This window comes from Castor canadensis, chromosome 17 (assembly GCF_047511655.1).
Source record: "Castor canadensis chromosome 17, mCasCan1.hap1v2, whole genome shotgun sequence".
Taxonomy (NCBI): Eukaryota; Metazoa; Chordata; class Mammalia; order Rodentia; family Castoridae; genus Castor; species Castor canadensis.
Window position 1 is genome coordinate 10,865,571 of NC_133402.1, and position 18,617 is coordinate 10,884,187.

Sequence of the window (18,617 nt, forward strand, 5' to 3'; positions counted from 1 at the left end):
AGAAAACTAGAGGTCATGACCTTAAAAGAAAGCAAAGGATATATAGGCCATGCTTGGGACATTTTTCCTGGGGAGAAAATCCTCCTGCCATTTATGATTGCATGGATGCACCTAGAGGACCTTACGCTAAGTGAAATAAACCAGGCCCAGAAAGACAAATGCTGCGTCATCTCGCAGAGGTTGAACTCAGGAAGGGCAGGGGCTGGGGGTGGTGGAAATGGGAGGTAATTGGCAAAGTATGCAGACTTTCAATTGTAGGAATAGTAGTCGTGAGAATATAATGCACGGTGGCTCTAGTTAAGGATACTGTGTTGTGTACTTGAATTTTGTTAAGAGAGTAGATACTTATTATTTTATTATTTATTTACTTTATTTATTTATGAGACGGGGTCTCACTAGCTTGCCAGGATTGGTCTTGAACTCCTAGACACAGGTGATGCCCCGTCTCAACCTCCCAAGGGGGGAGCAGATCTTAAGAGTTCTCACCAAACACACACACACAAAGTGTTGAGTGAAGTGATACATGAAGTGTTTCATAAAGGTGGTTCTAGAATTATCTATCCAGAAAAGCCTAACTTTTGGGTAGGACGTGCTTAGAATGTAGAGGGGTAGGAGGAGGATTTTGTATACCTTAATTAAAAAAAAACAAAAACAGCAGAAACTGGAAGGAGATTTAGCTTTTGGTGGCCTCTGGAGTTCTCAAATCTTTAATTCCTTGAATTTGAGTCTGGGTTTCCACCTTGCCAAAGTCTCTGCTGCTACCATTGTGTTAAACCCAATTACAAGGACCTTCTTGGAAAATAAGGACTTGTTTTTGCCACAGAGCCACAGAGGAAATAAAAGGTCAGCTCTCAAAAGCCCAGCTGGGAGTCAAGGCTGCTTCTTTTGACCTTCCAAACTCCCCATTAGAAGGGCAATGATCTCAGTAATTTAGCAGCACCCAGCAGCTGGGGCTAAGATGAGATGAAATGCTGGTAGACAAGGACATGGCAGAGGATGTATTTTCTGAGAGGGTCAGTCTTCTTGGACTGATGGAGGAGGAGAGGCCAAATTATCAGTCTTACCAGATATCAGTCACGTCCCGCAGAATCTATGAATTTGCAGATAGCCTTTTAAAAGTGTGGGGGGTCCTTATAGATACTTGAGGTTACCTTTCCTTAGAAGGAAAGCTCTTCCCTTTGTGTGTTTTCTAATTCCTATTCCTAATCCATGGAACCCTGATCCCTTTAATGCCTTTGCTTTCCCCAGGGTGTCTGTCTTTCTTCTTTTTGGCTTTAGGGGAGAGCTGCCAGTTAGTGGATCCCATCCATCCTGTCTCCTGCTGGGTTGGAGATTGGAAATAGAGTTAAACTTCTTTCTTGAGGGAGAAGAGGGGAAAGGGAAGCATTTACCATTGTCTTGTTTTAAAAACACAGGGAATACAAGACATCCAGATTTAAAAATGTGAAGATTGACTGCCTCCTAGTTAATCTGTTAACAGTCTCTTTTTCTGCTTTGAATTTCCTTCTCAATGTCTTTTCTATTAGCTTAAAACCTGCCTGTGTTTGGTTTAAGGAAGGGGTATGGGCATGTTCCAAATCCTAGTAGTGATCAACAGGGAGTGGAGAAAACGAATCCAGTTCAAACAGCAATAATTAGATCAAGAGATGGGGAGTGGGAAGGCAGTAGGAGAAACAGTAGATGCAGAGAAGGAATAAATTTTATTTCACAGGGACCTAAGGAAAGATAAAAGCAGTTGAAGAAAATGACATGTGAGTTGTATTTGGAACTCCCTTTCCAAAGGAAGGTGTGAGCTGGATCACAGAGGAGAAAATAAGCAAGCATAAAATATTCTTCTAAAATGAAAATACTTGGGGCTGAGATGTAGCTTGGTGGTACAGCGCTTGCCTAGCATGCGTGAGGCCCTGGGTTTGATCCCAGCACCAAAAAAGAAAAGACAAAAATAAATTAAAAAAATAAATTGAAAATACTTAAACCTTTTACGGTCAGAGGGGCATAATAGTTTCCCTTGCTTTCAGGAGGTTATTGGAGTCACCAAAGTCCAAAATAGTTGGAATCTGCACATCATAGTTTTTTTTTTTTTAGCATAACAGTTTCAGACATGGCTGGACCTGAAGGTATGTGTGGGGCTGATGTTGTATTATTCTATGTCTGAAGGGAGGTGCTGGAGTGGTACACCTAGGTCATTCAAAACTGTCCCTCCTGAAGAATTCAATGAAAGCACATCTGAAAATACAAAGCAGCTTCCCCAGAGGCCAGACAGTTAATGAAAGTGAGCAAAGTCTCTAACCTGGATAGCACCTGCCTGTTGACCATAGGCAAAGACTGCTCATGGCCAATCGTGTCCATGCAAAAGCACACTGTCAGGTCTTCCAAGTGTCCAAGGAAGGCCTGATATCCAACCTTGATGTTAGACCTCCTACTTTTGTAATTGATGATTGCTTGATCTGTTTCAGTTTGGGGAATTAATTCAGAAAAAAAAAAAACAGTCCTGCAATGAGATTGTACTATAGATGTGTAAGATTAATTATCATCAGAGAAAGCTGGGGGAAGGTACATCAGACTTGTTTGTAATATTTTTGCAACTTCAAGTGAAAGTTCTCAAAATTAAAAGTTTAAAAAAAAAACGTTCAAAACAAAACACTCTGCAAGCCAAATATAACTAGGTTGGCAGATGAATTTCTCCTCCTTGCCTCCAGTCTGAAAGGCTGCTTTGCTTGCCCAGGGTCATAACTCATGAGAGGCAAGAGCAGATAGTAGCAGCCAGGACAGTGCCCAGAAGAGGACTTACTCATGACATTTCTGCTTTTCTTTTGAGACAATAAACTGTTTCTTCTGAGGAAGTTCACTGGAGAAAAGCAGAAAATAATGTTTTTGGAATTCCAGTTGTTCCAACTATTATGGGTTTTACCTGTAATGAAGAGTAATAGAACAATAATGTCGCCATTTTTTGAATCAGCCAAAATGGCAGCCCTGCCCTTAAGCAAATTCCCGTGCTCTAAGACAGCCCCACCTCTACCAAAGACTACTGCACATGCACTAACTTCCTTACCCTCCCCCTCTATAAAAGCTACTGCTCGCCCAGACTCAGGGCTGTGCCATCTTTTCCCCAGCCAGCAGTTTGGGCCTGCCATTAAACTTTGTTCTATGGACGTGAGCCTTTTCTTGTGAGCTTTCTTTGTGAGCAGCGTTTTTGCTAACATTTGGTGCCAGGACTCTGGTCGGGTTGAGTTCCCGGCACTGACCTTGCTCTCCCGGCCTCCCGCACCCCATCCTGCTCTCTCTCTCTCTCTCAATTCCCAGTCCCTTCCTTTGGGATCTGAGCTGCTTGACCGAGACCTCTGATCCTAGAAAACGTCACTCTCTCACTAGCTCACAGGGAAGTTCTTCCACCCCAGCGCGCCTCCAACCACCATCCACCGCTGGCCAATCTTCCTTCAAGGTCCTCTCTCCCTCGGTGAGTCCTCCTCACATGCTGAGCTATGGTCTCTCTCTCTCATTTCCTTGAAAACCCTAGTGCTAGATCGCAGCTTGCTCTGTCTCTGGGAACTGGGCTCCCCACTAGGGGCTGTGGACATCCCCGTGGTGAAGACGTTCCCTCTGGGCATTGTGTTCCACATTTCTCTCTCTCTCCTGAGGACCTGATATTTTGGGGACACCTGCCATATCTCTCCTCAGGTCAGGCCTTCACCATGGGAGTTGGGCCATCCCAAATTCCTTCAGACTCCCCATTGGGATGCCTCCTGGCCAACCTTGGGCCCCTCTGCCTAACGCCTGATCTTAAGCCATGAAAGCTCATTTTTCTCTGTAATCAGGCCTGGCCCCAATTGGACAATGCCTCCAAATGGCCACTTAAATGCACTTTCAATCTCAATATTTTAAGGGATTTATACAATCTCTGTGAGCATCCTGGTAAATGGAAGGAACTTTCCTACATCCAATCCTTTCCCTATCTCTGCATCAAACCCTCCCTCTGTACTTTCTGTTCCCCTGTGCAGATTCTATTAGCCTGTAAACCAGTTTCTAAATCAACCAATTCCTCTCCCAAACCTCCTCTTCCCCATGTAAACAGACTTCTTGCACCGCTTACCATACCTACCTCCTCCTATCTTCCTGAAAAACTTTCCCCATCATGGAGTTAAGCAAGCCACTCCTTGCCAATTCTGGCCTCAAGGCGATTCCAGGTCTGGAAGAGCCCATGCTTCCTCCCTGTGGGCTGAGACCAAGCCTGGGGTTTATTCAGATATGTCTCATGCTACATTGTGGGAATCCTGTTTGATTATCTGTCGACTACTTCTCTTTCCCCTCCTCCTGTCTAATGCTCTTTTTCCTGAGACAGCGACTGGAGAGTGGAGGTTTCGTTTTGCTGAAAGCATGCCAGTACCAGTCAATGGGAGCAACCTAGAGACACAGGTGATGGCTAATCCCTTAAGCATGTGTCATGCCTCCAGGCTCTGCCTTCCCCTCCCCTACCTAAGATGTCAGCACGCCTTTTCTGCTTCCTCCATGGTCTCACTGTGTGTCCTTTGTCTCTGTCTGCCTTCCCCTCCTTGGGCTTACTGGGACCCTGCCTCCTATGAAAACTTGTGGCATGGTACCTTATGACTTAAGTTATTCCAACTAGTTTGCCAGGCCTCTCAGTCTAACATAACTTTAAATCAGCTGCTTTACAAAAGTGCTTGCAAAAACCTGTGGCTGCCATGCTCACGCTGTACCTCTGCCCCCACAAGGGGAGGAGGGAAAGCAAACAGGCGCACCTGTGCACAGGATGCCGGCTTCTGGACACAGCAAAAACGCCTGCCATAGCTAAGAAAATCCATAGAGAGGACACAGAACATCCTGGGCCGCCAGCCAGCCACATGTGGCAATAGCTGCAGCCTGCCACCACTTCCCCTAGAATAAATGTGCGCAGAGTACACAGGAAGGGGGGAGGGGTGACGGGCCACAGGATCAGGCCTAGGCAGTCAGGGGCATTTGTCCCAGGTGTTTGTGGAGGGAGTGGCACTTTGCACAAGTCCTGCTCCTAACCCCACCTCACACCTTGGAGCATCAGACCCAGCCCTTGTAAGCCAATTGTTAGCTTAAGGTTATAGTTCCAGAAATAACAAAATGGACATTACTGTGGTCTCTAAACTTCTCATTTAGAATTTTCTATACCTTTGGCCTCAACATAAATTTTTCCCTCCAAATATTAACACTAGTTGTCCCGTATGGCACTGTCCTGAAATGTCCTCTGAATGCCCTTCTCTAACTTTACAAATGATTTATTTCTTTGTTAAAAAGGTAGCCTTTATTAAAGAGGCTGCCTGCTGTTAGCTAAAAAACAGGATCCTTAACGTTTTGTTCTTTCTAAATGGGACCTGCATCTTCCAGTCTTCTGGCTGGTAGATGTTAAAACCTTTGTACTGAGACCTGGCCTCAGTATGCTTTGGGTGACCAAGAGAAGTGGCCTTCACAGGGTTCCTTAAATTACAATACCATACTCCAATTAGACCTTTTCTATAAAAGTATAAAAGGAAAATATATATATGTGGGGATAAAGATGTAGCTCAATGAAAAAATGTCTGCCCAGCATGTACAAAGCCCTGGGTTCAATTCCCCAACATTACTAAATTAAAAAAAAATGGTAAGGAAGATAAGTGGCATTAATGTCACTTCAGCCATCTCATAGTGGAAAAATGTAGTTTAACCTAGACCAGATCCCTCATTCTTCAAGTGAGGAAACTGAGGCCCAGAATAGTTCAGAGACCTGCTCTGCAGAGTGTCAGGTGTCAATGTAAAATAACAACTTTGCTTTATAGCAATGCCCTAAAAAAAGAAAATCCCCCTACCTTTCTACAGCATCTTAAGGAGGCTATCAGAAAGCATACCACGATGGACCCAGAGTCACAGCTGAGAGAAGTTCTCCTCAATGACAAATTTCTAACAGTCAGCCCCAGATATTCGTAAAAACTCAGACTGTGGCTGAAGGGAAAAAGTCTTTGAACCAAGTAATATAGCCATGTCTGTATTTATAGCTATGTCTGTATGTCCGGGATCTTACTAACAGGAGCAAAAGAGATAAGAGACACCATGGCCTCATTGCTGCTCTCAGAGAGGGCCCCACCCAACTGGGGCCTGAATCCTGAACTTGCTACCATGGTAGACAGGAGGGGCACTTCTGCAGAGAATGCTTAAGGGGGGACAGCCCGGGAGACAGCCCTGCCCCCAACCGGGACCCTGCCCTCTGCAAGGGTAACCACTGGAGGTCTAAGTGCCCCCATTACCAGATGGAAGGTGAGGTGCCACCTCCTATGGATTGATGGGTCCCAGCCTCCTGTCCACACTCCACTTCTTGACATCAATGTTGAGAAGCCATAATGGCAGAAAAACAAAAGGTCATTTTCCTTCTAGACAGTGGAGCCCATTTCTCTGTTTTTCCTTTTTCTTCTGGTCCCTGGTCCAATGACAAAAGTTATCGTTCGGGGCAAACCTGGCAAGCCCCTAGAGTGCTAGTTTACCTGGCCTCTGGCCTGCTCTTGGGGAGACCTCTGCTTCTGTCACTCTTTCCTCATAGTACCTAAAACTCCAGTGTCCCTGCTGGGATGGGATTTACTATTTCAATAAAAAGCTCAGTTCTCCTCCCCCCAGGCAGCTATCTCTGCTGCCCCCTCCTTCAGGAACAAATAGATTCCACAGTGTGGACTGATGAGATGAGTGTAGGGTGGGCCAGGATGGCCCTCCCTATTCAAATAAAAATCAAAAATCCCTCACAGTTTCCACACCAAAAACAATATCCCCTCAAGCCTGAGGGAAGATGAGGCCTGATGCCTTGATCATAAATTCCTTAAAACAACAGGGCTACTAATTAGTTACTCCAGCCCATATAATAAATTTAAAATTCTTATAAAAGCTAATTTTAAAATACAAGCTACAAAGTAAACAACTAAAAGGATATAGATAGGTAGTAAATGGATTTTTTGAGAAGTTAAAGGAAAAAGAAATGTTTTTGGATGAGAAAGGATTTTGTAAAGAAGAATTTATCCTAAAGATTGTTTCAAATAGGAGGGATAAAGACAAATCATCAAAAGGTTTAATATGTTATATAAAGGTCTAAGTAAGTTTTAAAAGTGTATAAAAACCTTCAATGTGTAATAAAGTTAAAGTTGACTATAATCTAAGAGTTGCCTAAAAGATTTTTAGGGTCATGTCAAACTAAAATCAAATCCTCTATGTCTATAAAATAACAAGGTTATCTTAATATTGTTCTGCTCTGAGTAACATCTGCAAAAAACTGTTATAGAGAAAGATTTTATCAAAGAAATTATTTGTGTTTTCTGCTGATCTTATCAAGCTTTAAGTACTACTAAATCAGAGTTCATTCACATATTTGCTTATGTGTCTTAAATGACCACCTTGTAGCAGTGTTATGTTATTCTTTATCTAAATATGGTGCAAACATTTAAAAAGTTAAAAGTGTCAATTTATATAAAATAATGAGCTAAAGCTCTCTTTTATCCAAGAGTGTTACATTTAAATCCCAACAGCCCCTGCCTCCCAAAGGTCACCTGCCTAGGTGTGGCCTTAAAGGGACAGACTCACTGCCTGAGTCATAAATGCATCAACCCAATCTTCCATTTCCCAACCCCCATACCATAAGACAGCTTACAACTTTCCTGGCAGTTATAGGATTTTGCAGAATTTAGATCCCTAGGTATGCAGTCCCTGAGCAGACACCTTTTTATGCTCCTCCTATTTGGGTCTTAAATAATGTATGGCCACCAATTTCTCTTAGAAAACTTGCCTCCAATGGACTCTGCTCCTCTGGCTGACTACCTATCTTATCTTAACCTTCTCAGGGAACTTCTCAGAAAGCATGCAGTCCAGATCCTGCCCTACTCTATAACAATTTCTGTTAAACCAGGGCATCTTGTTCTCCTAAAAGGATCTTCTATCCTCTCCATTGGGACTTCAATGGACCAGCCCTCATCTGGTCATTCTCATGACACCCACTGCTGTCAAGCTCAATGAGTTCCCCCAATGGTGGCACCTCTCAAGAAACAATTAGAAAATGGAGAAGGGTAACAACATTTCACAGTGGTTCTCCTGGCTAATGCCCATCCTAATGCCTATGTTTCTTGCTCTCCTATTCTTAAGCTTCCTCTCTTGTATCATACTACATGTCTGCTATTGCTGATCAAAAGTTTAACCAGTTGTACCTCCAGGGATATCAACCTCTCTAAAACCATCCAGAGGACTGCTATGAGGGCCCCCACCAGGACACAGGAGCCTGAGGATCCTGCCCCATACAATGCCCCCTTGCCAGCAGGAAGCAGCTAAAGAGACCGATGCTTCACCCCAATTCCTGATCCTCAACCCCTACCCTCATCATTATTAAAGAAAAAATGGGGGAATGATAGAACAATAATGTCGCCATTTTGTGAATCTGCCAAAATGGCAGCCCCACCCTTAAACAAATTCCCATGCTCTAAGACAGCCCCACCTCTACCAGAGACTACTGTGCATGCACTAACTTCCTTACCCTCCCCCTTCTATAAAAGCCACTGCTCACCCAGACTCGGGGCTGCGCCATCTTTTCCCTGGCCAGCCTGGCAGTTTGGGCCTGCCGTTAAACTTTGCTCTATAGATGTGAGACTTTTCTCGTGAGCTTTCTTTGTGAGCAGCGTTTTTCCTAACAAAGAGATTTTGTAAAAGTTGATGGTTAGATATGATGTTGGTACTAGATGGATGGAGGGATTCTTGGGGGGCTTTGGCTAGGAGTGGGTGGTTGGAGGAGGGTGTTAGAGCAAATGAATTCATTTTACTTTCAGTGTCCCTGAGTTTGAATAATCACTTGAAAGACGTGAGGCAACATTCGTCTATCTCATTCTTCATTATCTATTGAATGGACAGTGTCATTTCTACCTCCCATGGATGAGATTGGGATCACATGAAATAATGAAGCACTTGGTAATATTTAAAGTAGCAAACATTCATAAATGACTATGGTTGTTTTTGCTACTGTGTGGTGGAACATAGCCCCTATCAACAATTTTATGCCCTTATAATTTACTCCCCACCTTCCCAAGTCCTTATATTTTTATTTCATTCACAGAGGCTCATTGTTTCAAACAAGGAAAAAAAACCAAAAAACTCCTATTTATTGTCTTGTGCTTGAACTTACATGAATCACCTGGGAAATCTTAACATTAACAAAATACCATGCATCCTAAACCACCCGCTAACGCACCTTCATTATTCTTCCTGGGTCTGCCTTTTATTCATTTTTACTCTCCCTTGATATTATTTTCTGACACTTATGAAATAATCTGGACATCAATCATGTTTAAGTGCAGTTTCCTTCTAGTTTAAAGGAGGAGTCCAGACTAGAAGTCCAGTAACACTGCTTCCAAAGTACCTCTGGGCCTGGTGAGGCAGTAACTGTCAGGTAGAAGCTATCTTCCAAGATCTAGGCTTTCTACAACTATCTTAGCAGGAAGCTTACCTCCCCTGCTCTTTATGAAGACCAGTTTGTGCTCTTCTCATTTATTATTTATTATTATGGAGAAAATTGAAAGTTCCATAGGACCTTCAATAGGAAATAGTAAAAATTCCATGGAAGCCAGACACCCTGGTTCATGTCTGAAATAGTATTTACTTGGGAGAAAGAGATCTGGAGGATCATAGTTCAAGGCCAGCCCAGGCAAAAAGTTCACAAGATCCCATCTCAATCAATAAAAAGCTAGGTGTGGTGGCACTTAACTGTCATCCTAGCTACATGGGAAGTGCAAATGAGAAGATCATGGTCCAGGTTGGTCTGGGCATAATTGTAAGACCCTATTTGAAAAATAACTGAAGCAAAAGGGTTGGGGACATGGCTCAAGTGATACAATACCTACATAGCAAGCACGAGGCCCTGAGTTCAAATCCCAGTACTGCCAAAAAAAATCATGGAAATTTTCCTTTGTTTTCTAGCATGTTCTGTTATCCATGTCTTTATGTTCTCTGAACTCTGTCTCTAGCTTTTGATTGCCTCCCTCTATGTTCAGGCAGCATCAGCCTGCTTGTACATAACACACAGGAAGTTATTCCTCATCTCTACGTCTTTGGTACATCTGCCGATGTCCTGCACCTGGTTAGCATTTATGGATCCATGAAGACACAGGTACCACCATGTCTCCTCCAAGAAATCTTAGGTACCTGGAAAACATTTATTTTCCTTTATACCTTTTTTATGCTTTAATCATCGCTGTGTCTTTGTCTTCCCAACCACTTGTAAGTTCGTCAAGGAGCCTACCGTCTTCTGGGTTCATCTTTGTATCTCTGGCACCTAGCACAGTCTTGGCACAAAGTTGGTTCTCAGGAGATGTTTGCTGAAAGAGAAATAAATTGAATTTAAATGCTAAGCTTTTTGGAGATAACGGCTATATCCTTTTCTATTCATCTCTAAAGCCAATTCCTAACACAGCCCCTGGAACATAGCAGTCAATAAGTATTTATTTAGAGAATGAAGAAAGAAGCAAATGAGCATATATTGTCTTAAACATTAGTGATAGTAAAAAGGAAACATTCCCCTTGGGCCATTTGGAATCATGTGACAAACTACCTTTTCCTCTGATTGAATGCTTTGGTCTTAATTCATATTGCTATGATATGTTAACAGTAAGTTAAATTCATGGACTCAAATCCTGACTTTACCCCTTAATAGATGTGTGACTTTGGGTCAATCTTTGGACTCTGTTTCCTCATTTTTAACGTGGAAGATAATATTATCCCCAAGATTAGTAAGGAGTAAGTACAGAATGCTTAGAATAGTGCTCTGCGCATGGTAAGTATTCAATGTATTATGTATTATATAATAGGTGCAGGTTCACTGGAGCAGTCAATATAATTTAAAAACATTTGCTGAGTCCCTATTACGTGTTTACCACTAGGTTAAATCCTAGGGAGGAAAAATATGGTGGAACAAACTGGTCCTTGCAGGCAAGATGTTCATAGTCTATAAAACCAAACATTTAATTTGGTATGATGAGTTCAATGAGGCAGACAGAACAAGATCAGCAGAACAGGGAGGTGACTTGCTTTTAATTGCTAGAGAGATACAAATAGGTATCCCAGAGAATGGGATTCTGAGCTGGGAGTTGGAAGGATAAGTAGGAGTTAAACAAGACAACATGCATGGCAGGACAATTTGCCAGGTGTGTGTGTGTATGTGTGTGAGAGAGGGGGGTGGAGGGAGGGAGCAAGAGAACACAGAAGAGAGACGAGAAAGAAAAGAGAGGAGAGAGAGAGACGGACTATGGGGAATCAGAAAATACAGGCCCATTTGTATTTTGCTTTCTGTATTGTCCCCCATCCCTGTTTAAAGGAAGCAGCTTGTCATTTGTGAGCCTTTGACTTGAGTGTGTTTAACCAAAAGTCAATGCCACCACCATATCCTTTGCAGATTTTTATTCTCAAAGATCCACTAAAGAGATGATATGTAGTATGGTGGACTGATGTTTGAAGCCTCAGGAGCAACAGGTAGGTTCCTAAGTCTAGAAAGTGGTGGTTTGGGTTCCGTATGTATTGGGACCTAGCATCCTACATATTTTGCTGTGCCCCATGGATGTGACGGGAACTCAGAGGAATGATTGAGAGATATATAGAAAGGTCACATGTTCCCCAGTCTCTGGCCTCACAGCATGACTGAAAGGTGAGGCATATATCCCAGAAACATGGGGTAGGAGGAGAAAGAAAAAATACTTTCCAAACCCACAGCACATACAGTACTTGTCTTGTGGGTAAATACAGGCTACCTGGGATGTCCGGCCTTCAGACATACTGCCTTTTTAATGCCCATCTACTACCCAAGGAATTTGAAATCATTTTCTTTATGGACTGGACATGCATTATAAATAGCAAATCACAGGATAAACACAAAGGAACCAAGAAGGTCAGGGTTATTGAGACTTGGAGGGCATTAACTCACCAGCTACACACGAAAACATTTTTTTTTTCTGTCCAAGGTTTTGAATGATTGCCCCAGAAATCTTTCATTGCCATTGTGGATAAATATTATATCATCTAAAAATGTCTCCTGGAAAAAAATCATAAACACATTCACAACATCAATCACTGTGTGCCCATCATTTTAATGCATGACAGATTTGAGAAAAGAGGTCCAGACGTAATTCGATGATGGTGACCATCATGGGATACTGAAGTCACTTGGAGAATAACTTGCAAGGGAAAACCATGTTCAAATCAACACAGGCCCAGGGGTAACTAACCTTCAGCAAGCAGGCAGTACTTCCAATTTGGGTTTAGAATGAACCCGTCTGTTTATATGAATCTCTTGCTGCCAGAGGCTACCACCACTGGACTTACTTCTTTGAGTTTTTGAAAAGTTTATTATAAGAAGTAGGGTTTTTTCTTCACATTTGGAGGAAAATTTTTGTTGCAGTGCTTTTCCTAGAAGCAAGTTTGGAAGTGTTCCACAGAGAACATATACACATACACTGGCCTTTTATTTCAGTGCAAAAGGCCATTTTTCCTGGAGATGGGAGGGTAATTTTAAATAGCAGAACATGCCTTCAAAGGCCATTATTGAGTCTGACCTAAATGTTAGGGGTGGCCATGATCATTATGCTTCTCGGCTGTGCTTTATGCTGTAATTACCAGCTCTCATGTGGCTCTCATTGTCACAAAGTCACCCTCTGAAGCTGCCCAAGTCACAGACTGGTCAGCTTCCTCCTTCTCGATGCCTGTGATAAGATGGGAGGTGAACAGAATGTACTCTTCTAAAGGGGGTTATGTAACGGAAGGTCATCTGTCACTCTGCCCCAAGGCAGGCAACCGATGCCTCTCCACTGTCCTCCTTACTTATTGCTCATTGATGGTTCCAGATGTTGAACCAAAGTGATTTCTGAGGTCACATATCCAGAATCTCTAAACATTACAGAATGTGAGAGGAAAAGTAAAGCAGCATTGTTCTTCAGAGTGGATACTAAAAAGAGATTTTTAACTCAAGAGCTTTTGTCAACTTTTCTGGATAGTCCTCCAAGTTACAAAGAAACAAACAAAACACCCAAAACAGTAGTGGTCAATGCTGGTGAAGATGCTGCCTAATGGGGGCCCTTTGTTAATCCAGGTGATAGGAATGCTATAATCAGTACTTCTGGAAAACCATTTAGCATGAGTTATCAGGAGGTATCATTTTGAGAGTTTCTATTCCCATTCGTATAGAATCTGAAATTCAGACAGAGCTTTATGGATAAAAAGAGTCATGGTCATGACTGAGTCCTTGGACACAAACTAAAAGTACTAACATTTAGGGAATCAGCAAGCATTTCCTCAATAGAATATTTGAAGCCATATAAAATGAAATTTACAAAGAATTTGTACTGGGAAAATGCATATATCCTAATGATGCACTTAAGAATCAGAATATAAAATTGAATATACAACATGTTCTCAAGATTTTAAAATGCACAATCAAGTCAGAAAGGAACAGATCATAGGTTGAAGCAGCTTTCTTCTGAGCTGTAAGATTACAGGCAATTCACCATACTCTCAATCTTTTTGGTTTTCGTCTAGATTTTCTATAACATGCACAAATTCCTTTTACACATTAGAAAGATGTTACATTAAAATTAATTTTTAGGGATTAAACTCAAAGGAGTGACTCCTTAGAAGAAGGGAGCTACTGACTGGAATGGGGAACAAGGGTACTTTCTGGAGTTATGGGAATATTCTATTTTGACTGTGTGGTGATTATATGGTTGTATATAGAAGCAAAAATTCATTGGGTTGTGCCATCAACTTGTGTGCACTACACTGCGTGTAAATTCTGCCTCAATTGAAAAGAGGCAGCATGACAATCCTTCCATTCCTTTCATTGAGTAAAGCCTTTCTTCTGTGATATTCATGGCCCCCTGGCTCCATGTGGCTCCCACCACTCTGTTAAGTTGCCTCTACCCAAATGGTCATACTCCTACTTTTGTATTGTAGACACCTGGGGGGAACCACTGTATCTTTTTCCTACACAGTTCTCTAAAGACAATTCCTACTCTATGTCCATATTCTGCTACTTAGCATGCAGGGAATTAACTTTCTTTTCATTTACTTTTCATCTTCAAAGCTGAGGGTAGGGAGATAATAACACCTACCCCATAGGGTTATATTGTCAGGTTAGAATGAAATATATAAAAAGTGCCTCCAACAAGACCTGAGACCTGGTAAGCATCTGATAGAGTTGAATATTGTTCTTAGTCAGACTAGTTTCCCATCTCCTACTGATCCATGGTGACCCCATTATTCTTCAAAGTATACCTAACTCTTCTAAGAGAAAATCTTGCCAACAGTAACTTTTATGAGTCTACTAGCATTTGTTGTCCAATGAATCCCTTAATCACACACAGCCATATAGAATTTGCTGCTATTTCATGGCAAAGAGCAATGATATTTGTTGACCACCTGGTATATTCCAGTACAGTTGTTAGCCTGGTATACAGTCTCTATTTTACAATAATGTTTTGAGGTAGGAATCATTACCCCCATTTTTCAGGGGATGAACTTACCTGTAAAAGATGTAGAGAGGTCATGAAATTTGTCTAGGCCACACAAGTGGGTTTGGATCCAGCCCTTCCTGAGCCCTAATTCTGTGCCTTCTTTGATGTGTGCTAGTTGTCTGCCTTAATAGCCTGGAAAATTTCTTGAGGGCCAGATATTATCAGCAGCAACAGGCACAATCATTCATGAGAGGAGTATCTACAGAGCACTGTGACAGATATTATCAACAGGCCCTCCTTGTCCTTTAGGCCTTATTATCAACATCACACACAGCCCAACTTCCAATGGTACATTACACAACACTTCGCCTAAAAGTTTCTCTGTCCGTGGACACAACAGAGTGAAGAATTCCTACTACCTGGAAACAGCCCTTGGTGACTGATGGAAGATAGTGTGTAATTACCAAGCTCTCCCACTGCTCAGGTGGGGGAACTCTGGGATGTATGTCCTACACACACCTGGCTCATACAGCTCTCCAGGAAGGTTATACTCCAGTTACCCCAATGATAACTTGTTTAATGTCATCATTTATTGGCTGTCTTCCCTTCTTTGTCTCACTCTCCATCTCCTTACTGCACCTCACAAATAAACCACTGGAGCCCCTGACTCAGTGTCTGCTTTAGGAAGAAACCAAACAAAGGCATCTATCAGGCACCTGCCTTTATGCAGCTTGCACCCTAGTGGGGGAGATCAACCATAAATAAGCAAACAGTAAATAAAAGATAATTATAGATGATGACAATTGCCAGGAAACAACGAAGATGATGTAACAGAATAACTGGGGCTGGAGGAATTATTTTTAGATATTACAGGCAGGTATCGTCTCCATGAAAACTGAATCTTGGGCAGCAAGACGGAGCTAGACCACAAATATTAAGGGGAATAGAAATCTAGAAAGGGGAAATGCAAAGGACAAGGGCCCCCAGCTGGGAAAATGCTTTGCATATTTATGAACTCAGAGGATGACAGTGTGGCAGCAGAAGAGTGACTAACAGGATTGGAGACATAGGCAGGTGACAGATCATTCAGGACTTGGCAGCATGTCAAGAAGTTTGGCACCCCAGGAAGCCACTGACTTGGTTTAAAGGGGGGTCTTGATTCTGTGCATGAATTTAAGTCATGCGTGCAGGTTATTGCTTTCATTCTTCTAAGGTTTTTGGATTCAAATCCATTCATCTGGCTTCAGGGAGGAGGGAAAGGAGAAGGGGCATGGGAAGGCTGCTTCTGCAAAGAAGTATGTCAGGAGCTGCTGAAGGGATCCTTTGTTTCTTCAAGTTAGTTTCTTTTTGATTCCCCAATACCTCTAATTCTGAATGTCACCAGGAAATAGGTGTGCTGCAGCTTGGTGACAGCCTTCTCCAGTGTCTATGGCAACCTGGGGCTGGGGCCATTTTTCCTTCATCGAAAGAATGGGCTGGCTTCCTGAAGATAAGTAAAGCCCATTGTTGCTGTCAGTCCTTATAGAGGGAGCATGCACAGAGGTAATAAAGATACGACTGAGTACTGCTAGAAATAACATGAATTAAGTAAACCATTTCTCTCCAGCCTAATTATAGATGCTTCAGGATGAAAATGCAAGAAAGAGCCTCAAACATGGGGCCTTGCTTCTTATTTCAGCCATTATTTCTGGTGTTCTTTTTTTCTTGTGGCCCAAGCCCGAATATGTTATTGTCTGACAATGAAAAGAGCTGGCTTCCAGGTTTGTGAATTAGAACTACTTAGCTGTGTTCCTGAGAGGAACAATAGAGCTAAATAAGGCAGGGTAGGTGCATTATTTGACAACAAGTCTTCTGACTTATAGATCCAGTGAGTGTTAGACTCTTCCTCCTCTCCCTACTTCTCGGGCAGGGGTTGTCTTTCCAAAGGAAGGCTGATCACCTCATTCAGAAGCATGAAACCTTCAGTGACTTCCGGTAGACTGCAACATAAAACCCAAGCAATTTAGCACCACCTCAACCTCGGCTCTCATCATGCACCTTTGTACTTTTTCTGCAAAGGTATTTCCAGTTTTTCCAGTACACCAAGCTGTGTGGGGCCTCCGAGCTTCTGCTTGAGCCGTGCTCTACTCCTGGCTTGTCCTGCCTTCTATAAAAGAATGCATGCTCATCTTTCCAAAGTTTGGCTCAAAAATCCTCTTTGCATTAAAGCATCCCTAGCCTCCACAGGTAATACTATTGTAAGAAGTACTTAAACCGCTTTTGCTGAAAAGCACTGACTCCTTACTTGGGCCCATGAATTAACTAAAAACAAGTGAAAAGCCTGGCATCTCTGTCTCCATTTTTTACCTGTTGTTCTTTCCTGCAGCCACCTTGCAATCAAGGGAGGACGGAATGATGGATAACATCTTTATGACAAGGCACTGAAACTACCTCGAAAGAACAGCAGAGCCTTATAGGACAGACCACCCTTCCAAATGAGGACAATTATCTATAATGATGAAGATCAACTTGGAGTAGGAGTAATCATATCTTGGGAACCAGATCACTCTCCTCAAGTGATGACAGTGATAACAGCTTCTCTGGAACCCTTGAAAAACAAGGTATGAGATAATGCTCAACCAGGCCCCTCTCTACCACTGGAACATACCTGTTTCTGGAATTGTTTTAACTGTTTTGTCCCCAGCTCCTAATTCTTTACTTATTTAAAACTAAAGCTCATGTCTGTACCCCAAAGTTGACTAAAGATGGGCTGAGTGCTTACTTTGCCTCTTCCCACGGTGTGTCCTGAGCTGTGTAATAAATCTCCTTTCTCTGTCCTTCACTATGCCCCTTTATTTGGCATATAGGGGCAAGTGAATGGACCTGGCATGCAGAATCCCAGGAGTTTGGGCCTGGTGTCCAAAACTCTGGTCTCACTATTTGTTCTCATCTTTGCAGTATGGAATATATACACCAAGCCCATAAGGCAAACTTTGGGATTGGGGTAGTTTGATTGAATTTGATAGCTCTAATTAATGACCTGACTTTATCCATATCCTTTGCCTGTAAATTGTATTTCTGTAGCTCAGGCATGTGACTTGTTTTGTAAAAATAAAATGGTAGCAAACTTGAAAACATGCATGGGTTTCTTGTACTCTTCTACAACTGGCCTTGCTTACTTACTGATTCCTGCAGCCTCCATGAGAACAAGCCTGGGCTAGACTGCTGGAGGATGAGAGCCACAGCAGAGCAGAGCTGACTTGTCCTAGTCAAGGCCATAGTAGACCAGCAGCCCCCAGCCAATCTCCAGCTGACTGAAGATGCACAAATGAGCTCACCCAAATTGGCAGAATTACCTAGATAGTCCATAAACTTGTATAATGTAGTAAATGGTCATCGTTGTTTTAAGTTACTAGTTTTAAGATACTTTGTTTTATGCCAATTACTAATGATTCAGAGTCCATAAAAGAGAAGGTTTAGGTCTGGCTGGTTTTTGTCCAATCAGGTGCATGAAAGACCATAGTTCATCTCACTCCTGGGGAGGAGTAAAGAGTGAGAAAAAGAGGGGAGAAAAAGAGTGCATCAATTCTTTCGAGCAGATAAAACTACTCCAATTTATGTTTTAATCCTTTCATCTCACGTCAAATAAAGAAATCCTCCATGTTGAAGTAGTACCAGTGACAGGCAAGGACAGCACAGTCATACTGGCTTGATCCTTTTGAGAGAACAGAAATTTCTTTTTCATGGACTGGTTGTAGAGAGATGAGAGGGAAAGGAGATGGCTCCCCCTACAGGACATATATGACCAACCATGCACAGTTACAAAAGGTTGAAGTTTCCAGAACCACTGTACACCCCATTTCCCTACAAGTTTGTGGGGCTTTTGGGGGTGGGCAGAGGAAATGAAAGAGAAATTATTTTAATGTGCACCACTAAGGAGGGGATAAGGAGGCATATTCAGGCAGAGGAAAAAAATCCTAAGAGATGTTGGCAGAGTAGGAGAAATATTTTAGGTGTTCCTTTACTGACATCCCTTCTGTTCCCACCCAGACTCACACTCATCAGTCCTCTCTTCGAAGCGTTTATTATCACCTTACAAAATGTTGGGCGAGCACATGCACATGCCAGGCATTGTACAAACTCGTTTGTCGCTCACAGTGACTCTGT

The 18,617-nt window shown here is 42.4% G+C and overlaps 1 protein-coding gene across 2 annotated transcripts in view; it reads left to right on the forward strand.

Annotated features, from left to right (window-relative positions):
• Window positions 1-17,567, forward strand: part of Shisa9 (shisa family member 9) — a 474,421-nt gene extending 456,854 nt beyond the window's left edge. For both annotated transcript variants that reach the window (XM_074058979.1, XM_074058978.1), the window contains exon 4: window positions 16,837-17,567. In XM_074058979.1, coding sequence (XP_073915080.1) covers window positions 16,837-16,873 — 37 coding nt within the window. In that variant the 3' untranslated portion in view covers window positions 16,874-17,567. The remainder of the gene's footprint in view (window positions 1-16,836) is intronic.
• The last annotated feature ends 1,050 nt before the right edge of the window (window positions 17,568-18,617 follow it).